Source organism: Pongo abelii, chromosome 4 (genome assembly GCF_028885655.2).
Source record: "Pongo abelii isolate AG06213 chromosome 4, NHGRI_mPonAbe1-v2.0_pri, whole genome shotgun sequence".
In the NCBI taxonomy this organism is placed as follows: domain Eukaryota; kingdom Metazoa; phylum Chordata; class Mammalia; order Primates; family Hominidae; genus Pongo; species Pongo abelii.
This window is the reverse complement of record NC_071989.2, coordinates 145,478,541-145,506,441: the sequence shown is the minus strand read 5'-3', so window position 1 is coordinate 145,506,441 and position 27,901 is coordinate 145,478,541. Positions and strand designations below refer to the sequence as shown.

The 27,901-nt window shown below is 43.5% G+C and overlaps 1 protein-coding gene across 1 annotated transcript in view; it reads left to right on the top strand.

Moving 5' to 3' along the window:
* Nucleotides 1-27,901, top strand: part of SPOCK1 (SPARC (osteonectin), cwcv and kazal like domains proteoglycan 1) — a 535,952-nt gene that overhangs the window by 379,958 nt on the left and 128,093 nt on the right. The window contains exon 5 of the mRNA XM_024247208.3: nucleotides 22,661-22,787. Coding sequence (XP_024102976.1) covers nucleotides 22,661-22,787 — 127 coding nt within the window. The remainder of the gene's footprint in view (nucleotides 1-22,660; nucleotides 22,788-27,901) is intronic.

Genomic DNA, 27,901 nt, shown 5'->3' with positions numbered 1-27,901 from the left:
GGGTTTGAGCAATTCTTCTGCCTCAGCCTCCTGAGTAGCTGGGACTACAGGTGCATGCCACCACACGTAGCTAATTTTTTTGTATTTTTAGTGGAGGTGGGGTTTCACTGTGTTAGCCAGGATGGTCTCTATCACCTGACCTTGTGATCTGCCTGCCTCAGCCTCCTAAAGTGCTGGGATTACAAGTGTGAGCCACCACACCTGGCCTACAAATACATTTTTAAAAATAACAAGAGAAGACTGCCAGTTAAATGTGTCACACTCATCTTGTTCTGCCTTGTTTTCCCATTTTTCATTTAAGCCTTGCTTTCAGTGCCATCTGAAGATGGGGGTGAGTGGGGCAGGTTTACCTGGCAAGGTCAACCAGTGAGACTCCTACCTCCTGCCTGGCCTAGTAGTTTCTAGATGTGCCCTCGTGCCAAGAACCAGAGCCTCTGCCCTAGGAGCTTGTCATCTCCCCTCCAGGCTGCACTTGTTGAAGAAACACAACAAGAACAACAAAAAACAACAGAAAAAGCGCTTCCAGAGGGGGCAGTTCGTATTTTCCATTGACCCCAAAGCACTGGATCACCATCTTTTTTTTATGAGCCACGTTTTATCTGTAGGAGATGGAGAATGTTTTATGGTTGAATTCCCAGGATGTGCACATGCTCAGATGCTAATAAGTCAAGTGTCTGCGAAGCTGGGAATGGCAGGGCCAGGGATTGATTAGCAATGCCCTCCGATTTCCTACTTCCATTTCCAGTAAAATGGCATTAAGTGCACTGCCCTTCTCTGTGGTTCTGCCCAGAATGATGGGGCTACAGTTGCTGTATTTATTGGTGTCCTTGCTTATTAAGGAATGTACATATTGATGTATTTCCTGCATCGGATTTCAGTGGAGTAGAAAGAGGAGGTTGAGGTAGGTGTGCCTATTTTGAATAGATAATTACTAGGTGTGATTTCCATTAGGGATCAGGTCTTGCTGGGCAGCACTCAGGTGTGAATTGCTAGAGCACATCTCTCCCTAAACATTGAGAAAATAACAAACCTGAGCCCCCCTGCAATTCACTGAATCACTGAAGATGTTAAATTGCCGATCTTGAGTACAAAATTCCTAGTAAGTTCTGGAGATTTTTTTTTTTTTTTTTTTGAGACAGAGTCTTGTTCTGTTGCCCAGGCTGGAGTGCAGTGGCACGATTTCTGCTCACTGCAAGCTCTGCCTCCCTGGTTCACGCCATTCTCCTGCCTCAGCCTCCTGAGTAGCTGGGACTACAGGCACCTGCTACCATGCCCAGCTAATTTTTTATATTTTTTGGTAGAGACTGGGTTTCACCTTGTTAGCCGGGATAGTCTCGATCTCCTGACCTCGTGATCCACCCATCTTGGCCTCCCAAAGTACTGGGATTACAGGTGTGAGCTACCATGCCCGGCCGGAGATATTTTTTAATATTCAGGTAGACCAGAGCCTGTGTGGCCTCCTCACAAAGATGTCGTCATCTTTTTTAATTTTTTTTGAGATGGAGTCTCACTCTGTTGCCCAGGCTGGAGTGCAGTGGTGTGATCTCGGCTCACTGCAACTTCCACCTCCCGGGTTCAAATGATTCTCCTGCCTCAGCCTCCCGAGTAGCTGGAACTACGGGCATGTGCCACCATGCCTGGCTAATTTTTGTATTCTTAGTAGAGGCGAGGTTTCACCATGTTAGCCAGGATGGTCTCAATCTCCTGACCTTGTGATCTGCCCGTCTCAGCCTCCCACAGTGCTGGGATTACAGGCGTGAGCTGCCACGCCCGGCCGATATAATCTTCTTTTATAAAAGTTATGAGATTGAACTTTCCCACTTTTACTTCATTTTAATTTTTCTTTAATCACTTTCCTTTTCCTTTGTTATTAATAAATCTACTGTCACTTACTTGCTGTTCTGCCAAAACTCATCAAGATCCGAACCCAGAGGTTTTCAGTTTAGACATTTTATATCAGATTAATCCAACCAATGAACCGTGAAAGACATTCTTTATGGATATAAGCCACCATGGTAGGGCCCATCTGGGGCACTGACCATGTGGGTTCTGGGCCAGAAAATGGATTTAGGATGATTTAGATGGACATTCAAGGCTATCTTTAGAAGGACTTTTCTTTTAAATAGAGTGTTCTCAAGCTGATGTTCTGTCTTTAATGTTCCTCCTGGAGAGAGGGTGCAGAGGGCAGGCCCTCTGTACACAGAGGGACAGGAGAGATGAAAGTTAATTAGTTTGGGGACCTCGGCACCTTTCCAAGGCATTCTCTTAAATGAGGTTTTTCATGGGCATACATCGAACCCAATGTTGCTGTGTTGCAAGTAATGAGAAGTTCTCCTCTCAGCCTGCCTTGTCCATGATGCATCCACAGCTGGAGGTGCTGTGGTGTCATGCTTCCCAGTGAACTGCAAGTCCAGCTTCAGAATGGTGACATTGACCTGAAGGAAAGGAGGAGACCTGGCTCAAACTTTCCATTGTTGTGAGGAATTCCCAAGTAGACAGCAAAGTGACAAGGGGCCCTCTGGCCTTGAGCTAGACTCCTTCTCTTGGCAGGCACCAGGGAAGGCCATCTCTGAATATGGTGACAGTGATGAAATGCATTAGAGCTTGAGTCCTTCCTATAGTTGCTTCAGCAGGACTAGCTCAGAAAACTGCTCATGTGCATGCTTTGGTGATGGTGGGTTTTGGGTCATTAATTCAGATCCCACTAAGTTGGAGTTTGTGATAATTTCTTTATTCAACAAATACTTATGTGTGCCTTCCATTTGCCAGACACTGTGTTATATGTTTGGAGTTTTGTGATGAGTGGGCATAGTCTACCCATGTGGAGATTAAAGTCTATTGAAAGAGACAGATGAAAAAAAATTTAGTATCTAATAAACTGTGGTAAGATTAAGGAGGATAAGAGTGGAATGGTTTAAGAATCACTTTAGATTGGTTGAACAGTGAAGGGGGGGACAAAGGTAAAACCGCCTTTGTAAAGGTTATGACAGCGAGGGAAGTCTAGCATGGGTGACTCCATCTTGCCTCTAGCTTCACAGGCTGGCTGTCTTCACTCATTCCTGGACACAGGTCAAACCAACCATGGGAAGAACTTAGTTTATAGTTAAACTTTGAAAGAAGGATGAGGTGGGGAAGAAAGGAGGGGAAGTTCCCTCTTTAAAATGATCCCTTTCCTTGCTCAGGGACCAAAACCACCTTTGTGAGTCTAATGAAAAGCCACAAGATTAGGATTATGGGAGGGGTCTGAATTCAGCTAAAATGTAGGTGTAGCTAAACAATAACCAGCCGTTGTCTACCAGCTTGCCTTTCTCTGATCCCTGGCTGCTCAGGAGTCATGTGACCAGAGGTAACAAGATTTGTGACTTTCCCTATTCTATCTATTGCTCCTATAGATAACATCACTATTGTAGAACCTAAGATTGATCTTTTGAGATATTTTCAGACCTGCACATCAAGCACCTGACTGACTCCACCTGGACCTGGGAGTCACGACTCAACCAGTCCTGTGGCCCCTATCCAGAAGAGGACTGAGTGCATGAGGACCCTTTTTCACAGCCCTGTGATTTTATCCCCCACCAATCAGTGGCACCCATTCCCTAGGCCCCTGCCCACCCAATTGTCCATAAAATCCCTAGCCTCTGAATTCTCGGGGAGGCTGATTTGAGCAAGAAAACTCCTGTCCGACCACTTGGCTAGCTCCGCATTAAACTCTTTCTCTACTATAATATCACAGTCTCGGTGAATTGGTTTTCTCTGTGTAGCGGGCAAGAAGAATCTATCAGGCAATTACAAAGGTGTAGGTACCAGCAAGTCAGAGAGGAGAGGAAGTGTTCTCAGTGGAGGGAACAGCTTCTGCAAAGGCCCTGAGTCAGGGAAGAAGAGAAGGAGCTCGGTGTCCAAAAGAAAGTGAGAAAGGGGAGGCCTGTGCTGCAGGAAAGAGGTGACTGAGGGAGTATGGATACATGAGGCTGGAAAGAAAGGCAGGGCTAGATTTTGAAACACCTTGAAGACCATGAGGACATGTGCAGCTCTCAGACTAGGTATGATGGGATGTTTTGTGAGACTTTCAGTTGGAGAGTGATAGAATTGTGTGGTTTAGGGTGGACTGTATTTCCTTAAGTTCTTGTTCTTTAAAGCAGACTTTTGTACCACATGAGAGAATCTAGAGGGTTCTGTGTGCATTAAAAATCCTAACGATATCCTCATTGAGCTTGTAGACTAGTAGAGGAGGTAAAGAATGTGAATATGTATAATCTAATCTAGAAGATAGAAAATCCCATGAAATAAAGTGGAAGCTCTAAGAAGGAAGCAAGCGCTTCCAGCTGCAGTTGGGGTTGGGGGAGGGTTGAACTCGGATAAGGAGCATTACTTAGTAGTGTTTATTAGTATTTACTAGTGTTTAAGAGCATATGAGGACACTGGCTTAGACCCACTGGGACATGCTTAATGTTGACACCTGTTAAATGAAACAGCTGGGGGACCAGGGCAGTGCTGCCCCAAACCCATCTTCTGTGTAAGAGCCACTCTGCCCTCAAGCTGCTTCCTGCACTGAATCTCCGTTTCCTTCTAAAATGATTACTTTAATCCCCACATTGTGGTATTTTTATAAGGAAAGCAGTGAGCTTAGTACCAGTACATAGTAGGCACTCAGTAAATTTAGTCTTTCATCTGAGCCTCTAGTTCCTCAGGGAACAATCAGATGGGGGAACAATCCTTGCTAATCTCACAGAGGTTTTCAGGATCATATGTGCAAAGGGTCCTGCTATTTTTAATGTTCTGGGTGGTGTCAGTTGTTATCTTAGTCCATTTGGGTTGCTATAATACAATACTATAGACTGGGCGGCTTATAAACAAATTTATTTCTTATAGTTCTGGAGGCTCAAAAATCCAAGGTCAAGGTACTGGCAGATTCTGTGTCTGGTGAGGACCTACTTCCTGTTTCATAGACAGCTGTCTTTTTGCTGTGTTTTCACATGGCAGAAGCAGCCAGGAATATCTATGGGGCCTCTTTTATGAGGTCACCAATTCCATTCATGAGGGCTCCACTTTCATGACCTAATTACTTTCCAAAGGCTTCACCTCCAAATACCCTCACATTGGGGATTAGGTTTCAACATAGTAATTTTGGGGAGACACAAACATTGTCCATAGCATTCTTCCTCTGACCCCCACTAAATTCATGTCCTTTTCATATGCAAAATACACTTATTCTATCTCAATAGCCATAAACGTCTTAATTCATTCCAACATCAACTTTAAAGTCTTAAGTCCAAACTCTCATCTAAATATCATCTAAATCCGATAGGACTGAGATTCAAGATACTGTTCATCCTGAGGCAAATTGCTCTCCAGCTGTGAACCTGTGAAACCAACATGTTATGTGGTTCCAAAATATAATTGTGGGATAGGTATAAGATTCCCATCCCAAAAGGGAGAAATAGGAAAGAAGAAAGGGATAACAGGCCCCAAGTAAGTGGAAACTTCAAAAGGGCAAATAGTAGTAAACCTTAACATTCAAGAATAATCTTTTGTGACTTGATATTCTGCCCTTCAGGCCCACTGGGCAGAGCTCCTCCCTTCCAGACCCACTGGGGTAGGGGTACTGCCTGCCAGACCCACTGGAGTGAGAGTCTCACCTTCTGGACCCATTGAGATGGCTGTGTTGCCCCCACGGCTTTGCCTAGCAGGGTTGGGGCCCCTGATGGCTCCAGGCAGCCCTGTCCCCCTGCCGTGTCTCTGGTTCTTGCAACCATAGCTCCCTTGGGCTGGAATCATACACTGGTAGCTCTGCTGGTATGGAGCTGCTGGAGTAGGTGGGTGTTGCCGTAATGGGGTCTTTCTGTGGTGGCCTCATAGTACTCACTGTGGCTCTTGTACTCTGGGCTTGTGATGGGTAGAGCAGCCCTGATAATTTCTTTTTTTTTAAATTTTTTTTATTATTATTATTATACTTTAGGTTTTATGGTACATGTGTGCAATGTGCAGGTAAGTTACATATGTATACATGTGCCATGCTGGTGTGCTGCACCCACTAACTCGTCATCTAGCATTAGGTATATCTCCCAATGCTATCCCTCCCCCCTCCCCCCACCCCACAACAGTCCCCGAAGTGTGATGTTCCCCTTCCTGTGTCCATGTGTTCTCATTGTTCAATTCCCACCTATGAGTGAGAATATGTGGTGTTTGGTTTTTTGTTCTTGCGATAGTTTACTGAGAATGATGATTTCCAATTTCATCCATGTCCCTACAAAGGACATGAACTCATCATATTTTATGGCTGCATAGTATTCCATGGTGTATATGTGCCACATTTTCTTAATCCAGTCTATCATTGTTGGACATTTGGGTTGGTTCCAAGTCTTTGCTATTGTGAATAATGCCACAATAAACATACGTGTGCATGTGTCTTTATAGCAGCATGATTTATAGTCCTTTGGGTATATACCCAGTAACGGGATGGCTGGGTCAAATGGAATTTCTAGTTCTAGATCCCTGAGGAATCGCCACACTGACTTCCACAAGGGTTGAACTAGTTTACAGTCCCACCAACAGTGTAAAAGTGTTCCTATTTCTCCACATCCTCTCCAGCGCCTGTTGTTTCCTGACTTTTTAATGATTGCCATTCTAACTGGTGTGAGATGGTATCTCATTGTGGTTTTGATTTGCATTTCTCTGATGGCCAGTGATGGTGAGCATTTTTTCATGTGTTTTTTGGCTGCATAAATGTCTTCTTTTGAGAAGTGTCTGTTCATGTCCTTCGCCCGCTTTTTGATGGGGTTGTTTGTTTTTTTCTTGTAAATTTGTTGGAGTTCATTGTAGATTCTGGATATTAGCCCTTTGTCAGAAGAGTAGGTTGTGAAAATTTTCTCCAATTTTGTAGGTTGCCTGTTCACTCTGATGGTAGTTTCCTTTGCTGTGCAGAAGCTCTTTAGTTTAATTAGATCCCATTTGTCAATTTTGGCTTTTGTTGCCATTGCTTTTGGTGTTTTAGACATGAAGTCCTTGCCCATGCCTATGTCCTGAATGGTAATGCCTAGGTTTTCTTCTAGGGTTTTTATGGTTTTAGGTCTAACATTTAAGTCTTTAATCCATCTTGAATTGATTTTTGTATAAGGTGTAAGGAAGGGATCCAGTTTCAGCTTTCTACATATGGCTAGCCAGTTTTCCCAGCACCATTTATTAAATAGGGAACCCTTTCCCCATTTCTTGTTTTTGTCAGGTTCATCAAAGATCAAATAGTTGTAAATATGCGGCATTATTTCTGAGGGCTCTGTTCCGTTCCATTGGTCTATATCTCTGTTTTGGTACCAGTACCATGCTGTTTTGGTTACTGTAGCCTTGTAGTATAGTTTGAAGTCAGGTAGTGTGATGCCTCCAGCTTTGTTCTTTTGGCTTAGGATTGACTTGGCAATGCAGGCTCTTTTTTGGTTCCATATGAACTTTAAAGTAGTTTTTTCCAATTCTGTGAAGAAAGTCATTGGTAGCTTGATGGGGATGATAATTTCTGAATTGCTCTTTCCTTGTCTTTGATGATAGCTCTTGGCTTTTGTTTAGGTCACTGACTAATCTCACCATTTTCTTGAATAGCGCCTGGCTTCTGTGGAGATGGCTGACCCATACTAATCTCCTTTATACATTGTCACTTTACCATACCCTTGGCATTCTCTCTAGACCATGTTTTCTCATTCTTTACAATATGAATAGGCTGAGAACTTTCTAAATCCTTAAGTTCTGCCTCCCTGTTGATGAACAATCTCATCTTTGAGTCATTTTACTATAAGCAATCAGGTGGAGCCAGGCCACTTCTTGAACACTGTGCTTAGATATTTCCTCAGCCAAATATCCAGTTTAGTTATTTGCAAGTTCTACCTTCCGCAGGCACTAGGACATAAACACAATTCAGCCAAGTTTCTTACAACTTTCTAACAAAGGTGGCTTTCCTCTAGTTTCTTTATTTTTTGAGATGGAGTTTCGTTCTTGTTGCCCAGGCTGGTGCGATCTCAGCTCACTGCAGCCTCCGCCTCCCGGGTTCAAGTGATTCTCCTGCCTCAGCCTCCCGAGTAGCTTGGATTACAGGCATGCGCCACCATGCCCGGCTAATTTTGTATTTTTAGTAGAGATGGAGTTTCTCCATGTTGGTCAGGCTGGTCTCGAACTCCTGACCTCAGGTGATCCGCCCACTTCAGCCTCCCAAAGTGCTGGGATTATAGGTGTGAGCCACTGTGCCTGATCTCCTGTAGTTTCTAATAATATATTCCTCATTTATGTCTGAGTCCTCGTCAGAATAGCCTTTGCTATCTGAATATGTTTGTGTTGCTATAAAGGAACACCTGAGGCTCGGTAATTTATAAAGAAAAGATATATATTTGGCTCATGGTTCTGCAGGCTGTACAAGAAGCGTGGTGCAGCATCTGCTTCTGATGAGGACTTCAGGAAGCATCCACTCATGGTGGAAGGCAAAGGAGAGCAGCATCACATGGCAAGAGTGAAAGCAAGAGGGAAAGAGGAGGGAGGTCCCAGGCTCTTTTTAACAATTATTTCTCATGGACACAAAAAGAGCAAGAACTGAACACTCAATCATTACAGTGAGAACGGCACCCAGCCAGCCATTCATGAGGGATTTGCTCCATGACCCAAACACCTTACATTAGGCTGCACCTGCAACACTGGGGATCAAACTTGAGATTTGGAGGGGACAGATATTCCAACTATATTACTATCCAATTTCTACCAATATTCTGTTCAGGATTACTTAGGTATTCTCTAAGGTGATCAAAGCTTTCTCTACAGCTCTCTCCTTTTCTTTCTGGGCACTCACCAGAATAGCCATAAAGATCCTTTCATGACAATCTAGGCTCTTTCCAGCATGCACATTCAGACTCTTCCAGCCTCTGTCCATTGCCCTGTTTCAAAGCTGCTTTTACATTTTTAGGTACTTGTCACTGCAGCACCCCACTTCTCAGTACCAATTTTCCATCTTATCATGTTTGGGGCTGCTATGCAAAAATACCATAGACTGGCTGATAAATAACAGAAATGTAGTTCTCATAGTTCTGAAGGCTAGGAAGTTCCAGGTCAAGGCACTGGCAGACTCTGTGTCTAGTGAGAGTCCCTTTTCACTAGGACATTTTTTCGCTGTGTCCTCACATTGTGGGAACAGCTAGCCAGCTCTCTGTGGTCTCTTTTATAAGGGCACTAATCCCTTTTGAGAGGTGAGTTAATGACATAATTACCCCCGCCAAAGGCCCCACTTCCTAATACCATCACCTTAGGGGTTAGGATTTTGATATATGGATTTTTGGGGCGACACAAACATTTGATCTACAGCAGTTGTTGCTTTCTCTACTGGCTGAATGAACACTCCACTGCTTGTTTTGTTCTTATCACTCGCAATGCCCAGATTCCCTCTGGAGTGTCAGCCATAGGCGGGCATGACTAGTTCACTCTTGTATCCCTTGGGCCTAGCTCAGGCCTTGGCACACTGCAGGTATTCATGGCATGTTTAATGGATGAATGAATCAGTTAAATCAAGAAAGGAGCTGGGGTACAGGGCCAAGCTGGTGCACTTAATGGAAGCTGTGTTAGGTCAGCTGAGTTGCAAAGTGATGCTTACAGTAAGAGTTAGGGCTGTTAATACCATGAGGGAAGTGAGTATATCCCATTTCCTTTTGTTTGCTGCATAGAACCTACTGCATTCCTGGATACACAGAAAATACTCAGAATGTGTCTATGAAACTCCCCAGGGAAACTGGAGGTAATGTGTCAGTCTGCTGTGAAAGTGGCCCTGTTCTTGAGAAAGAGCAGCATAACTAGACTTTGCACCCTGCCTGACCTGGTAGCCTCTTATTTAGGGCCTTGTCTCTTTGCCTTCCTCTCTCAGGGCTAAGTGACTACACACATCTAAAGTCAGCTCTCTTCTGCAGCTGGTGGTGAGAGGATGTCATCCATCCCAGTGGCCCCAGGAGTCTCTTAGACCTGCAGTTCTCTGTTCTTCAGAGTGTTGTAGAATGGCCTTGGATCTGCCTTAAGGAAGTAAAAAAGGAGAGAGAGAGGTATTGAGTGTGCACACTGCTGACTGTCTCGATGAGGGCCTGCATGGCTCTTCACTGCTCCTGAGCCCCAAGGCTATTCCATGCCTGGCCTAGGTTTATCCTTAAGGACTGCCTCAGCCATGAGGCTTGTAGGCTCCAGAATCTCTTCTCTCTAAGGTCTGATTCCTCTCCCCTTGGTCCACAGGATTCACCCATGTTGCCCTTTAGAATAGGAGGCAACAGGGCTGCCTGAGGCCTGTGTTGCCCACTCAGCCAGAAATAAGCCTGGGGAGGCAGCAGGCAGCATCCTCATGGGTTCACTTTATGTCCCGGGGAGAAGAACAGAGAAGAGGGGCTGGGTGGTGAGCTGCTCAACCCTGAGAGGCGCTCAGGCCTGCAGCTGCTGCTCTCTGCCATGTGGGAGCCCAGGATACACCTGCAAACTAATTGAAATATGTGATTTCCTGCCAGTCTACCTGGTCTCCAACTTGAGCAGTTTCTCCTTGCACCGTTTTCTTCGTCTTGTGGTACGCGGGAAAATTGGCTTGTTGCTCTTTATGGCTCTGTGATTACCTACAGTTCTTTGGTGGTGTTCCAAATCCTTTGCATCAGAGCGGTTCTCAGAGCAATACCTGGTAGAAATAGGCAGAGCAGAGGCTTGGGGTCATGAAGTCGTGCTCCTTCAGGGTGCTGGCTTTGGGGGTACAAATTGGTGCAACATTTCTGGTGGGTATTTTGACCCCCTTGATTCTTTGATTCCATTTTGGTGGATCTATCTCATGGAAGTAAATAGACATTCACATACAGGTTTATATACAGGGATGTTCAATGTGATTCAGGATGTTCAGTGATGACAAGATTAAATAAATGGAAAGATCCCCTTCCTCTAGGTGATTTCTGCTTGAATTCTTGCAGTATTACGAACCTCCCTACCAACTTTCTGAAGTAGCTTTCCTGTGTGGACAGCTCTTATGTGATGTTTGAGTTATCTTCCTTAGGTTGAGTCAAAAGGCTTTTTCTTGATAACTTCAACATGGTCTAGGTAGAATAGGTTCTATTTGGTTCTGCTGTGGAATAGCATCGGGACACATTGGCTTACTACTCCCTGTGCTGACACAATTTTGAGCATTTTGTCTCTACAAGAGGGGCAGTTGAGTATCAACTGTATCGCCCAAAGTGGCCACTGATAAACAGCTATGTATGAGTGGCTGGGAACACAGGGCAAATGTGTGTGGAGGTGGAGGCTATCTGAGACCTTCTCAGAGAGGGTTGCTACTTGAGCTCACCTTTGGGAAGGGATGGGGCATACCGGCAGAAGACAAGTGCTGGAGAAAACACAAGGCCTGGGGAGCTAGCCAGAGTTCTTGACTACCAATCCAGAAAATGTCCTACCAGTCAGGGCCACACAGGAGAGAAGGAGCTTTCCTGGGGCTCCATCTTCTCTCCTCCAACACTGACTGTGAAGAAACTTCTGGAGCATGAGATAAGTAATGATGCGGATCTGGCTGTACCAGCCTCCTGTAGCACTTTTGTGAATGACTCACCATTAATGTCTTATGGGGAGTGGTGTTCAGCCTAAGCTCCTCAAATGCCATGTCTCAATCAGGATTTAGCCTGTCTCTGTGTCTGTCCTGGCATTATGTCCCCGAAGCCACTTCTGCTTCATTTTACTGACTTGCTCCTTCTTAACAGAGATCATACCCAGCCCTCCCAGAATAACGGGCTTTGCTGCTGGTGACCAGAAAACAATTACAAGTGTTTTCTATCCCATGGGCACATCCCATGATAATTAATTGCCCTCAAGGAATGTAAGCAAGTGTTTTCCAAGATTAGAACAGTGAAGCTGATGGTGGAATTACATGTGCTTGTGCCAGCCTTTGTATGCACACCTGAGCCTACAATTAGCTGGAATCTGTGCTTTCCCAGCTGCTCTGGCTCCTCCTGTGAAGAAGCAGCATTATGAATGCTCAGGAAGGAGGTACCAAATGAAGTTCTCAGTCCTGGGTTTGCTTGATGAGTATTTGCTTTTTTCCAATTAGTGTGTCCATTGCTAAAGATTTCCTCTAAGGTCTCAGGGATAGAGATGGACCTCTCTTTACTGGGCCAATGAAAAAAGTAAAGTAGCAAAACAATAAATCAAACCAAAATGCCAAAGGTCAGTGGACAAAAGGAACAATTTCTTTTCTGACCCTTGTTAGTAAGAAATGGATTTTTAAAATGGAGTACATCACTAACTATTATCCTAAGGGAATAAAAAAAGCTCAACTGTTCGTTTACATTTCCCTAATAGCTTGCAATTACACTGCTGCTTGGCACTTTTCCTTAGCAAAGCAGAATTTTAGTTAGAGCCTGAGAGTGCCTCTGTGTGTGTGTGTGTGTGTGTGTGTGTGTGTAAACTGCTTTTGCATGCAGGCCCCAGGGGCCTTGCTTGTTCAACAACTGAACTTTGAGGTAAAACCCCACTGGTGTCTGCCTTACAGATACCCTTAGTGTTACTGGCTGTGCTCTGTCACTCTCTTAATGGTAAGTGGAGACTGCAGTCTCATAGCAGTTAGTAGACTTTACATGGTCACACCATCCTGTTAGTCTTCATGATCTGGTCAGGAAACATGGAGGATATTGTGAGTTTAATGCTGGAAGTAGGTTTGACTAGTATCCTTGGACATCATATATATATATATATATATATAAAATCATATATATAATACATTATATAATAACATAGTATTATATATGACATATAATAACATATACTAATAATTATATATAATTATATATTATATATTTGAAACCAAATATAAAATATAATAATAGGGATAATAGGATACTATTAATAAGGATAATAAGGATATTAGTATCCCTATTTTATATATGTATATAAAATACACACACACTTATATGATGTCCAGTAATACTGGTATCCCTGTTTTATAAATATATATATGAAACCAAATATATAATATATAATTATATATATTATATATAATTAATGTCACTATATGTAATATAGAATAATGTTCTATGTAATGTAAAATATATATAATATATGATAATAAATATTATATATTTAAATATATTATATATAAATTTGGTTTCACTTATAAGGAAACGTTGATTCAAGTAATGTTCCAAAATGTGTGAACCACCAGAGATATGGATTGTGATCTGGCAAGTTCATTTTCTTCTTACTGTTTTCCCATTGGCCACATAATTTGCTCCTGGCATATTTAAATATAGCCTGGCTCGTGGGATTCCTGAAATTAATAGCAAATGTCTTGCCACATAAATATTTTGTTGGAAAAGTTAGCAGTCTGTGGATCTTTAATGTCTCAAAATAAGAATAAGAGCAAAAATAGTTAAGATAATACCTTTACTGAATAAATTTAGCTGTTCAGAGAAATTAAATATGATCATTATGTTTAATAATCATCCCATTTAATGTATGTTATGGGACGTACATTTAATGCAGTGCTAGCAGTATCTTCGAATTTGTTGCTCAATTTCTGGCACATTCTAGGTAATTAATAAGTGTTTGTTAAAAAAGTAAAGACCCTGTAGAATCCTAACACATTTGGAACGTTTATACCTTCAGCTTTGATAGCTTAGCTTAAACAGGCCCTCAAAATATTAAGGTGGAAATTTAATTCAGATAGGATTGATCTCACCTCTTCATCTCCACTGAACTTTTGAGGACTCGTCAGGAAGATTTTGTCTAGGTGAACTCCTTTCTTCAGCCTCCTTCCTGCACTTGGGAGATCTTTCTCTGATTGTGACAACTTTGGTTTCTTTAAGCATTGCTATAGAAATGCGAGACTGGTGGGCAGGTGTCAGTCCAGCAGCATGTATTTCTTTAGAAATTTTGAAAATGCATTTCCTTTTTAGATTTTGAACAATTTAGATCAGCGATACGTGGTTGTAAGAGAATTGAGCAATAGAAAGGCATATAGAGTAACAAAGCAGTAGTTCTGTTTCATGTCCTCAATCCTACTTTTCTTGAGGGTGTGTTACACATTTGGTGTGTGCCTCTTTACTCATTTTCAATTTATTTGCACCTACACATAAAGTGTTTTTGGAAATTCTCATTTGAGGCTGTTCAATCCTCTCATCTATGAAGAACAGATTCTCCTCAGCTGCCTTGGCCACTATGCAGTCCAGGTGAGAGGTACATCATGGAGTCCCAAGTTGAAATGAACCACAGTCTAGAGTTCGACATTCAGGTACACCAGAGAGATGTTCATGCTTTTGGAATTGCATGCATACCAGACACGTATCCTTCTGGTGGGCCTGATTCTGCTCTAAGACTTTTTAAATGTGCACTTTTCCTAGGAGTTTTGAAGGTGCTTGAGAAACCTGGCTTGGGGCTGGTTTGGAAAGCATGCCCTGGGATGATGGCTCTCTACTTCTTCTGGGGCCTGCTTGTCTCTCCTGATATGAGCAAGTCTTGACCTGGATGTGTGGTGACCCTGGTCTCATTATCTGGGCCAAGCAAGACGGGGTGAAGCACATAAAGGTGCTGGTATTCCTGTGGTTGACCTCCCAGCTTGAATCAATGGATGCCCTCCACCCTGATGCTGAGGGCTCATCTTGTGGGTATGGGTCCTTCCCATTGCCCCAGGTCTGCTTTCCTATGAAATCTCCCCAAATCACCCCCTCCCTAACAGATTCTCTTGCTCTTCCTTGACTTTTCTCCCTCTTGGGAATGTTGAGAGGAGGAGATGGACAGATCAAATAAAGGGCTTGAAACAATGCCTGGTACGTTATAGGAACTGGACACATGTTATGTGAGCTATTATGGGTAGTAGTAACAGCAGTAGTAGCAGCAGTGGCATAATAAGGCCTCAGTAAATGTTTAGCTGCGTTATTGTTATTATTACATATTTGTCCTTTTAAATTTCAGCTTCTGTAAACAGCAAGTCTTTTGCACCATTGTGTGCCCAGTAGCGCTTGGGACACCCTCAGGCACATAGGAATCACTCTCTTCAGTTCTCTTTGCCTTGTTAGGAAAACTGGATTCTTTGGACATGATCTCGCGTCTGGGATCTTCTTCATTTGGAACAGGAGGGAGACATGTGAGCCCACATAGCCCATGATGGAAAATCTCTCTCGTGGGAGTCTCTTTCATCAGAGCTGCTTTTGTAAATGACACAGGCCATTATGCTCTTCCTGTGTAATTTTATGACTTAGTATAATGACTCAAATAACCCTAACAACAGAGGAATTATAGCATCATTTTACATGACAGATTATTTCAATGGTTAACATGTTTTTCATTTCAATTAACATTCATTATTTTGTCTCTGGTTCAAAATAGCCACTATGTTAACTATCTGCTTTAGAAGCAATTAGTTTTGATTTGGCAAGCAAATTCAATATTATTTTTGAATAGGCAATTTGATAGTAACATGAAAGTAAAATGCATGTAATCCTTCTGTGCCAGGAAACAAACACTCTTATTATTGGAGAGGGATCATTCTCTGGTGGGTTCTTCATCCCTTTGAGCTGACAGGTCTCTGTCTTAGAGATGTGATAAGAGAACAAAGACAGGACAGAAAAGAAGGTCCAGTTACTAGGACTGGTTATGTATGCCTCATTTTTTCCATCTGTGAAATGGGGTTATTAATAGCATTTACCCTCAGAGTAGTTGCTATGTGCGAGGAATCAGGGAGATGCGTTCAGGGCAATTAGACTGGCATGTAGTAGCCACATGAAACAAGTTGAGTGCTGCTGCTGGTGTTCATTATCTGGAATTGCTTTACTCCTTCAGCAGCTGTTCATATGCAGAGCAAAAACAGTTTTATCTAAAGTTATACAAACATGGTAGATGGCAGAGTGTACTGAGTAAAATGAATGGCCCTCCTTCAGTGACTGAAAGAAAAAGCCAGCAATTCTACATGTTTTTAGCAGCTACTTTCCCCGTTATTAAAATATTTTTGACACAGATTTTTGAATTTCATTCAGCAGGGTTATGCCAGGAAATTTACACCTGTACATGTACTTATTGCTAAAAAAAATTACTCTGTCTTGCCACCTGCTTGCTGTGGGCCCTGGCTGTGGCCCCATTATGCCATGGTCAAGTGAAATGCTGGGTCACATTGATGTCATCAAGGAATCCCTTGGTGTCACCTGTGGGGGAGGTAACAGGGCATGGGTGGGTGAGGGTGGGGATATCTTAGTGGGGTCCTGTCTAAAGCAAGAGTGGGAAACACTGATGTGTGGAGTTGAAGGTTAAGGTTGACATTCCCGGGAACCAGGACAGGAGCATGTTGAAGAGAGGGGTTATGACCTGGGCAGTCCATCTTGCTTGTAGCTGTTGCCATCTTAAAAGATTGTGCTTATAGTCCTGTCAGCCACTCATGGCGAGTTGTTCTTGTAAATAAGATGAATGTGAATAGATTTGTTTCAATAGTATATTTTATAAATATCCTCTGAGTGGAGTTCCAAAGAATTGTTTTATAACAAAGTAAGTCTTCAATTTGATAATATCAACATGTGATTCTGGGCAGTACTGTTAACTTGTTAGAAGATCCAAATGTTATGTTAATTGAGTACTACCCAATAATGTTGGATGACAGTTCACAGTTTTTGAATTTTTGCTCTAGGCTGCATGTCTTTATAAATACTACTAAACTTAATATTTCTTGCTTATTTAAAAAAACACAAAATATTGTGAGAAATATAGAAAAACATTATTTCAGCATTCTGATTTATCATTCCTGAATCCTGAAGATTAATATCTGCCAACAGTTTGGAACCACATCATCAGAGGCCCTCATGCAGCTTTGGAAACTGTCTGACTTCTAGAGTGTGGGAATCCTTAGCCCGCTGATGCACAGGGGAGCTCCCTCCACCCACTTCTCAGTTGTTTCTAGAGTTTTGTGGGGTTTTTTGCTAAATGGTTTTTTTTTCATAGTCTGAATTAGGATTTCTGGAAACAAGAGCCTGTTGAATTCTTGTTGCTTAAAACAACACACCATTTTTGTCTTCGCCATAGTGCTAACATTTTCCAGAAATAAAAGGAGAAAGTTCTAAAGGTCCAGATTAATATGTTCACTTATAGACTGAGTAGGATCATGTGCGAAGTGTTCCCCTATTTCTAAGTACCAGAAGCACAAACATGATTAAAGCCCAGTCACCTCCCTTAAGGAGTACATAGTATATTGAGGAAGATAGACACAAAAAGAACTTTCACATTGTATTGAATGCCACAGTTGGGACTGAACAGGTTATAATGTTGGAATAAACAATGTCATGGTTAACTACTTGGGATGAAGTTTACAGGGTCAGCAAGACTTCACAGAAAGCAATGGATTTGAAGCTTGAACAAGGAATAGACATTGTTATGCAGATGGAAAATAATTGTCCAGTCCTATAGACTTGAATTTGCCTGACATGTGGAAGAGACACTTAAGTGGTAGATGTGGCTGGCTGGAGATAGAACTTATTAGGACTGCCTGGTAGGGAAAACTGGTGTGAGCAGGAAGAGGGAGGTGTCCAGCATGGGCTTCCCAGGCTTTTAGCCTGGGTGTGCCCCATGTCCTGTTGGAATAATAATAACCTCTTAACCTTTTGTCGAGTTAAATCAAGGTGCTTGCTTGGAAATTAGTCAGAGAACCCAACCAGAAGCGGTCACTAGGCTATGGTGGAGTGGGAGTGCAGCCTGACTGCCTTTGGAGGGGCCTAGGAGGCTTCCTGGGGAACTGATATTTTAGCTAGGCTGCAGAGAAAGGTGGATGGAGGGGAGAAATGTGGGTCAAGGAAAACCCACGTGATGGCACATGGGAAAGAGCTGACTCTGGGAAATGGCTGAGAGTGGCTGGAGCAAAAATTGGTGTTGGTCGTGGTCAGTGTGCATGTGTGTGTTGGGGAGGGGAGCAGGTAGACAGGGAGCCTGTGAAGGTAGGCTGGGACAGTTTAATTCTCAAGCTTGGAGTGTAGACTATGCCCTAGGAGGTAGGGAGAAGATAGAAGTTTTTTTTTTCTTTTCTCGGCTCACTGCAACCTCCACCTGCCGGGTTCAAGTGATTCTCCTGCCTCAGCCTCCCAAGTAGCTGGGATTACATGTGCCCGCCACCACACCCAGCTAATTTTTTGTATTTTTGGTAGAGATGGGGTTTCACTATGTTGGCCAGGCTGGTCTCGAACTCCTGACCTCAGGTGACGACCACCAGCTTGGTGGATTAAAACCACAGAAACTTATTCTTTCACAGTTCTGGGGGCTGGAAGTCCAAAACAGGCGTTGGTGGGGCCATAATCCCTCTGAAGCCTCTGGGGAAGACTCCTTTCTCGCCTCTTCCTAACTTCTCACGGCTTATGGCTGCATCTTTCTCATCTCTGCCTTTGTCTTCACATGGTCTTCTACCCTGTGTGTGTCTCTGTGAGCCTCTCCTCTTCTTGTAAGAATATCAGTCATTGGTATAACCCACCCTAATTACTATGACTTCATCTCAACTAATTACTATCTCCAAACTAAATCCTAATTCCAAATAAGTTCACAGTTTGAGGTTTTGAGTGGACATTAATTTTGGGGGTACACTATTCAACCCACCACAGTGACTGAGCTAAGACTGTAAGTTAGGACTAACTCAAGGCCATGTTCTTTATACCATACAAAACTAACTACGTCTGCCTACGTTATCGTTGCCATGATGCTTCACAACTGACTGATCTCTATGGGAAAAGCAGCACTGGCTGATTCTAAATTTAATTTGGCAGTTTCTCTTAAAAGTGGACTGGTGGTTAATTTGTATGGAAGAAACTCCTGACCTCAGGTGATCCACCCGCCTCAGCCTCCCAAAGTGCTGGGATTTTAGGTGTGAGCCACCACGCCCAGCTGAAGATAGAGGTTTTAAGCAGGAGAATCACATGATCAGATTTGCACCTAAAAATCATTCCTCTGCTTCACAAACATAATGCTGGGAATTTGAGTATACTTTTTGAAAAAAGATGGAGAATATACAGTTGAACAAAAAGGAATAAGAAATGTCAGTGATCTGTTGATTATCTATCTTCTTGACATCATGGCGGGCTTGAGGGTTGGGATTTTGTGTGTGGTGCCATCAGCTTGCAGGAGATGTGGCTGCCCCTTGGCACCAGCTGGGCTGGGGTGGATTTAGGGCTCACTGGCCAATGAGAGAAGGCTGACAGAACCTGCTCTCAGACTAAATTGTTGTGTCACCCCAGTTGACAAATATCTGTGACATTGGGCATAACAATGCCATCAAGATACCTTCATTGGATTTCACTCTTCATTGACTCAAGAATGGAAATATCTCGAGTTAAAAATCTTAGTCCCTTGCCTTAAGTGGGTTAGTTATTTTTTATGATTTGCCCTGAATTGTAGGGATTAAAATATACAATAGCCAGGGAAGTTATGCTTCCTTGGGCTCACATATACTTGTACATAACTTTACATACTTGGCCTCTGGAAAGAGACTTCAGAATCATGTGCCATCTCCACTAGAGTCCTACCTTGTGGAGGTAAACGACAGCTGAGTTTGCCCCCATCTAACAGGTATTCTTGTTTCCTTAGAATTGAGAGCATTCAGAATGGCTGGGCCTTTGTGTCCAGAGCCCCCAAGGTGTCCTTGGAGAAGTCAAAGGTGGTTTTATCTGGGCATAATTCATAACCACCTGATATCAAGTATGTCCAGCTTGCTGCTCTGCAGGTATAGAGCCAGGAACAATGTTTCAAAGGACTATTATTTATAAAACTGAAGGTTGGTAATGAAAGTACAGATGCCAAAACAGGGGATGAAAATAGTCCCAGATTGATGCTGGTTTCCTGAACAACTTCCATTCAACAAATTTAGATGATGTAACTTCGCCGTATTTCTTGGTGACACCGGGAAAGTCACTTCCTCTCTGTGTCTCTGGTTTCTCACCTAGAAAATAAAGTTGTTGAAGTAGAGTAGTTTTAAGGTGTTTCCTTCTTCTGACATTCTGTGATTTTGTGATTAACTGCTGAGATACCACTGCAGTGGTCAGCACATAGGGACCCCCGCCCCCAACCCCGCCACCCTACAGGGATACCTTTAGCGTCCAGGATGCACCGGGCCCTCTGATAGGCACCAGTCAGCCTCACCTCGTTGCTTCCCTTTAATGAACTTACTTTAATGGTGAAGTTCAGGTCCAGTGATAGAGATGATTTGTCATTAACTGGTGATTGATAGCTGATTCCATCTTTTCTTCAAAGCCGTTGGTTCAGTGTCTACGTCTCCCTCCCCTGACTGTGGCTAAGCTCCCTCAGGCTTTTTTCCTCTAGGGCATCATTGTACATGGTTATGTCTGCTCCAGCAAAGCTGCCCACTCTTTGGACTTTATAGCCCCTTTCTGGGAACTCATAACAAGAATTGCTTCAGCTGTAGACATGCACACTGGGGACTGACCCAGGAGCAGGGCTGCTAGATGCCAGAACTACTTCCTGCATTTGCTGATTCATTATCAGTGTCAGACAATCTGCTGTGTGAATGATGATAAATGTCTAGTGTTCTGCTGAAGGAATCACGTACCCTACGATTAACCCCATGCTGACAGCCCGCTCTTTCACCACAAGGAGTCCCACCCACCATCCCTTTATCAGTATCCTAGAACAAATCCTGAAAGAGTACCGTATGTTTGATGAAGGATAATAGGAGGCCTCATGCCCATGTAATTTATAAATGCAAATAATAGACTTTAAAAAATCCAGAGGGCAAAGCCAAGGTGAGCAGCAGCTGTGAAAGCAGTGAAGTGTTGGAGAGAAGACCCCAAATGACACACATATGGGTGCCCTCAAAGAATTTTCAAGCTGGTAATCTAGGTTGGGCTGAGATGGGCTAAAGAAGAGAGACACATCCCTGGACACTCTCTACAGCTGCGTGCATGCCATCCGAAATCTAGCTACTGATCAGCTCTACGACTTTAGGCAAGACTCTGGCTCTCACTGAGTTTCAGTTTTCCCCGCTAGTAAGACAAGCAAGTTGAACAAGCAAGGTGATTTCAAGGGACACTCATAAGACTTTCTTCTCTGGTTCTGTGGTTAGACAGGCTCAGCCCTGTGGCCTGCCCAGCCTAGGATCTCTGTGGGCCCCATGTGCTGTGCTGTGGGTACCTGTTGATCCTCTCTGATGTCACCCTCAAAGGTTGTTTCCCAAACAGACCTTTTTCCTCCTACCGCCTCCCCCAAATTGCTAGAGTAGGTCTGAGGTAGAATAAGAACCAAATTAACAGTGCTCTTGGCTTTATGCATCTTTCTTTCTTGCTCACTTTCCTTCATTTGGAAGAGGGTAGGTTACCCTAGATACCAAACCTGAATTCCTGAGGACTGGAGATTCATTCCACACCTGGTAGAAAATATTTCCTTCTTCTGCTTCCATGAATTATTTTGAAAATTAAATGCCGTTCCAAGCCTGAGGACTGAGGATTAATCACATTTCTATGGATATTGGTAATTTCATCCTCCATACCCCCACCTGTGGGGGCAAGTAATAATTGTAATAATGGCTACCATTTTTACTGCTTCCTATTTTGCAGGCACTCTGCTGAGTACTTCAGATACATCAGCTCATTTAATCTTCATAATATCCACTTGAAGTCAATTCTATTTTCTTCCATTTTACTAATGAAGAAACAGATTTGTACCATTAAATATCTTGCCAAGGTCGCACTGTGAGTGAATGACAGAGCTGAGATTTGAACTTGTACTTTCTGACTCCAGAGCCCAAGCACTAATCATCATGCAGGAAGGCCAGTGCCAAACATTTCAAAGGCACAGTAATTGCCTGATTGATGGGCTATCCAGAGACGGGTAGCCTTCAACCAGAACTCAGCCCCAGGGCCCTGGGAGTCGCTCCAAGTGGTTTGCTTGGAGAACAGCTTCGGCTAAGAGAGGAAGGGTGGCAGTAACTGCAGGCCTTTATTTCAGTGGTTTATGGTATAGTGATGGGGTTCCTTCCGTGGACATAAGCCATCCTAATAGCACCATTTATCATTATGACAAAGGTTAGAATGGGGGAAAACTTGAGCTGGAATGAAAGAGTAGAATTCTGATTATTTTAACAGTTGAAAGTGCCATCACCTCAGAGCCTCTATGAAATGGCAGATTGGAAGCTGGACTGAAATTACTTTAAAATATATCCAGAGATAGTTTTCTACAGCTGTGATAAAGTCTTTCAGTTGTGTTCAGAGGTATGCTTTTGTCTAAAGCACTCATTGAGTTGCCTGTGCGTCCTCCACACAAAAGGCTGCCTGTGAGCCCCAGGAGAGTCTCAGACTTCGGAGTGCTGTTCTCTGGGCACGTGTGATATGCCATATATGGTATTGGGGCTGATTAAGCCATATTCCCTCACTGTTTTTTTTTTTTTTTTCTTTCTGTGTGTTGTAAACATCTTCCCATGTCAGTAGTCACGTTTTCAATGGCTACATTGTTTTCCTCAGTCCATTTGGTTTGTTGAATCTATGCTTCTGGGACAAAATCCTCTGCTTCCTATCCATGAGTTGTAGCAAATGGAAATGCTGGCTAAGGCCCTCAGGATCCCTTGGCCTGGTTGGATAGTCCTTTATTTATCTGGCTTTTTATTCTGGGAACTTAGAGGAAAGACTCATAGGGTCTGGAGCTTCAACTAATTTATCCCCTTTTTTCTCATCTTTAGGCAAAAGAAAGGGAACGTGGCCCACAAACACTGGGTTGGACCTTCGAATTTGGTCAAGTGCAAGCCCTGTCCCGTGGCGCAGTCAGCCATGGTCTGTGGCTCAGATGGTCACTCCTACACATCCAAGGTTGGTTTTCTTGTCTTTTTATGTTATCAAAAATACTTCATGTCGGCTTGTTCTAACACGTCTCTATGCCAAAACTGGAGCTTGGGAAGTGTGGTGGGCTCCAGACTTTGCCCTTGAGAAGCTGCTACATTAGCAGACTCAGAGATGTTCTTTGGCCATGGAGACAAGCAAAATAAAAATATTCTATCCCGTGTAACTGGGCTGGTTGGAGGGTAAGAAGAAGGGGTGGTTCTGAGAGTGGTGTGTGATCCTGAAGTTAATCTAGACAAGCTTCCTGGAGAAGGTGGGATAGCCAGCTGTTCAAAAGAGGCAAGTCATATAGCTCAAATGATAGGGAGCAAACCAGTAAGGGGGGCTCGGGATGCTGCCTTGTGCCAGTGCAGTGGAAGGAAGGGGTGTGACGTCAGTGCACACCTAATCCACACTTACTGCACATCTAGAATGCATCTGGCCCTGCACAGGCCCCAAATAAGGCACTGTTCTTTTCTGGGGGGTGCCTCAGGGATTCCCAGATGAATGGGGGTAGGGACAAGTGAGTGACAGGTCATTTTAACTCAAACCAACAAAAAGAAAATAGTTTCACAGAAAAAGGGGCTGGGATAAAATATGTCTATTTATATTTATTGGAGGGATGAGGAAAGGCTTTGTTTCTTTGGAAGGATGAGGAAAAGCCTCTTCTAGAGGGGCATTTCACCTAAGCTCTAATAATAGGATTTACAGGCAGGGAGGCAGGGGTTATGGAAGTAGAGAAAGGAGGTGATAATCTGTTCTTGGAACTCTCCTTGGGTGAAGTATGGCCATTTGTGATTGAGAATGGGTACGTTTCACCAGGATAATGAACTAAAGGGAAACCGTAGAATTGATAGGAGTTTGCTTCTTCATTTTCATATCTGACAACCATCCCCTGAGGGTCTAACACTGCTAGACACAAAGGAGCCAGCGTATGGGTGCGTGTGTCAGGGTTTTCTGTAAGACATGGTGGGTGGGAGTAGAGCTCTTGCCCTCCCCGTCTCCTCCAGCCAGAGCTACACCATTTTCATCTGTCTTCCTGTTTTTCTGTGTAAGGTTTAACTTGCAGAGTGGAGCCCGTGACTAAAGAGTTGCTGTAGGGGACATCATGGTGACTCCTGGCCACACAGCTGCGTGGTTCTTGGGCCTTTCTGTTGGGACCTCCTCCTTGTCATGCTACCACCGCACAGACAATTGGCAACTTCTGTTCTCTGTGACCCTCACACCAAGGAGGTGTCACAGGCTCATGATGATCCTCACTGCTTGCTGTCCTCAGAGACTTATCAGGGTTATTTAGAGGCTGTGACCACTTTTCCCTACCGATTTTGTGATTCACGGGTCATATATCCTTATGATTTTGTCCACTAATAGTTGAGTTTTATCCTCCCAGATGTTCACATTTTTCTAACAAAGGAGAAGAAAAATGTGTTTCTCACAAACAGGAAAGTGGAAAGGTACATATGTCTGGCTTGTACTCAGACCCATGGGATCTGCTTTAGGATTCAATAGCATATCATTGCTTGATTGGTTCCTTGGTTCATTCAACAGGCGTCATCTGATCCATTTCTAGTGCCAGGCACTGTGCCAGGTGCTGGGGAAATTTATAATATAGTGGGAATAAAAGAGTTGGCTCTTCTTCATGGCCAGACTCAGGAATCCTTAACTCTCTAACTCCAGACCTGTTCTGTGAGTTAGAAATTCTTTATCCAAGATTATAGCCTTTCTCAATAGCCATAGCCCATCTCAGCTCAACTAAACCCACACTTCCCCATCCCCTTACTCTTTTTAGCCCCTAATAGATTCAACATTTTTGATAGTTTGTAGTAACAGGACTTGCTTTTGATACCCTAGCCATGTCTGGAATGGTGGATTTAAAGGGGACACTGATGAGTCATTTCTATCCTCCCTTCCCAAAGGCATATCAGGCCATCATTGTCTTTCACTTAGGGCCCAGATCCTAGGTGTGTAAACAATCATCTGGAGATGCTGTTAAAATGCAGATTCTGAGATGACAGTTCTGACATTCTGCACTTCTAGCAGTTTCCCAGGTGATGGCCAAGCTGCTGGTCCACAGACCACACTTTTAGTAGCAAGGATATCAGTGTTTATAGAACCCTTCTAATAGGTCTCCCTGCCTCCAGTCTGCCCCTCCTGCTACCCCAAAGTCAATTTCCACATATCCGAAGATGGGGAATTTTTGTAATAAAAGTCTGTGTGTCTCCTCTGCTAAAAATGCTTGGCTAGCTCTCCCTTGCCACTATCATTACTAACGGGGCCCTCCAGAGCCTGCCCCCTTTTGCTCCAGGTCACTCACCATAGAAATAATCTTTCATTCATTTGTTCAGCAGCTCTTATTGAACACTTGAGGTTGTTGTACAGACTGTGCAAAACATGGGGTGAGGGCAGTGGGAAATAAGACAGGCACCATTCCTACTCACTTGGAAGTTACCATCTGGTAGGGGACACAGAAATAAATAGGTAACCAAGCAAATAAATATGTAATTTCAAATTTTAGTAAGTGCTACAAAGCATAGTTCTGAAAGAGAGGGTTGGAGAGAGACTTGTTTTATAGGGGATGGTGATCCGGGAAGGTGTCTCTGAGGGGGTGTCCTTTAAACTGAGAGTGGAGGAGTAGAATGTTCCAGATAGAGAAAATAGCATGGGCCAGTGCAGTAAGTCAGTGTGAGGTGTTTGAAGAACCATGAGGATGCCCCTGTGGAGAGACACGAGATAAGGAGGAGAGGGAGGATATCGACACTGTCTAAGCAGGGACACTTAGCCAGCCTGGAAGGTGAGAAGATGATCTGGCAATTCCAGGCTTGAGGAATACTCGGTATTGTAATTGCCTTAAGAATGTGAGATCCCAGAGGCAGAGACGTTTATAGTGGCTGCTCAGGCATGGGGTGTAGTAGATAGTGGCTGCTCAGAAAACATCATTACCAAGAGAGGAGCCAAAAAAGAGTCTAGCTGAGAAGGAATGGGGAGATTCCAGTTCACATAACTCAACTTGGATTTGAGTCAATGGGGTGAAGAGAGCTTTGCAATAGAAAAAAACAAGCCATCCCTATCCTGGGCCAAGCTGCTTAGCTGAACACCCAACCTGGGGCTCTGGCAGAGACTTAGCAGCTCCTTGCAATGTTTCTGTCTTTGTGAAGATCCTGTTTGTGCTGTTCAAATTATTCCTTCCAGCCCTGGAGCAAACTGTCTGATCCTCAGCCTGAGACTGGAGAGGAGCCATGAGATGTCTGAGTACTCAGGACTGTTCGGGCAAGTGGCGTATTGTACATCGAACCCCAGTAAAAACCTGCTCACTCACCTCTGCCTCTCATTCGCAGGAGGAGCTTAAAATGCCAGCTCCCTGTGAACCTTGAGCTGCAAAGAGCAGTGGTAACCTGTCAGACATGGCTGAAATGCTGTCAGTTGCCCAGGGAATAGCTCTGGAAATGTTTGCTGGTCAAAGCCTCTTGGTAGTTTGGGCAGGAAAGTTGACTTTTTGGATATGGAAAGGTTGCCTGCTTACAAGTACTTAATAGCTGGTTTGAGAAGGATTGGGAAGACCGCTTTGCAATGACTTCTGATTCTTCATAAGAGGAGTGGCATATACATACTGCTGGGCCTGGCCCTCAGACCTTCCCAAACAGCATCCTGACGTTCCTTTAGTGTCTTTGAATTCCTGCGCCAGCCTGACCAAGTTCTCAGTTTCCCAGACCTGCTTAACTCTTTTCCTGGGGCAGAAGAAGATGTCTAAAGCCGTCTTACCAAAGGTTGTAATATTCTTCTCCCATATTCCATATAAGATATACCGAAGCCCCTAAAGACAAGGAGAGTGGGAGTTTTACACCCATGGTCTCCTGCCTGGGTATCTGTGATCTATTCACTTCTATTGGAAGATAAAGGGAAAAGAGTGGTGGGAGGGGCACTGCTGCAGTGGGAAATGGCATGGGTGTTAGTTCTTGGCATTAGTGTGCTAGTCTTCTGTCTTATGTGAACATCTAGAAGTTTGTGTTTTCTCTTTCTTAACATAGTGGGGCAAATATTACTTAATCTGAAGCTGTATGTTGATTGCTGAAGACTTCTGAAGCAGAGGACAATTCTAGACCCCTGTGGCATTCTATGAGACTTCCTTCCAAGGGGGCTATTTCAGTCTGGTTGGATTTACTACTGGAGTGTTTTAGACATTGCTCCTAAATACATGGCCACTTATTTGTTGAGGTTCAAAAAGATGATTTAGTTTCAGAGACAAACCTGTTGGAGACCACCAGTAGATGCTCAATTAATAAGAGTGAATTAGTTAACTGTACAGGAGCAAATGACTTCCCATCCCATGGAGTTAGAACCTTTTTTGGATCATCAGTGTCAGGAAACAAAGGACAGATGAGACCATGATGCATGTGTAGCTGGAGGTGATTCAATGTCATCAAGTCAAAATCATAAAAATTAATTTTGGCAAAAATATATTACTGTCCCCATCCCATCATCACCAGGGAAACCCACACTCCATAGTACATAATCACATTTCTCCGGGTGAATTGTTTACTCCTTCAAGATGGGTTCCATGGCTGTATGAGCATCACCGGGACAGCTGGAAGAAGAAACCTGAGCATCTTCCTGTTCTTGATGCTGGTATCTGTCCTTGGGTTTCATCAAGCAAGCTTTCCTTCTGCTTCTGGGCCACCAGTAGTCAGAGGTTCTTAGAAGTGGAGGATGCATTGAGGAATCTTCTAATGCCCTGATACCAGGGACACCACTCAGAGCTGTGTGACTCCCCCAGGATCAAAGATAAAGTGCACAGGAAGGCACAGAGGCTTGAGATGAAGGGATATAAGATGTTACATGGCAATAAATGTTTATTCAGACACTATAAAGCATAATCCATAAAAGATAAGGAACAGAAGGGTACTACAGGGAATTGACAAAAGGAAGGCCAACAGTGCAGCTGGTTTGAGAGTGTGATATAGACTCTGACCCTTCACTTGGCTTCCAGGCAGTAAGGATCACCCTAGTAATTTCTTAACTACTCCTGATACTGCATTTTTATGGCAAGGAAGACTGAAGTAAATTTCTGAATTTATTGAATTCAGAAATTCAATAAATATGTATTGAGT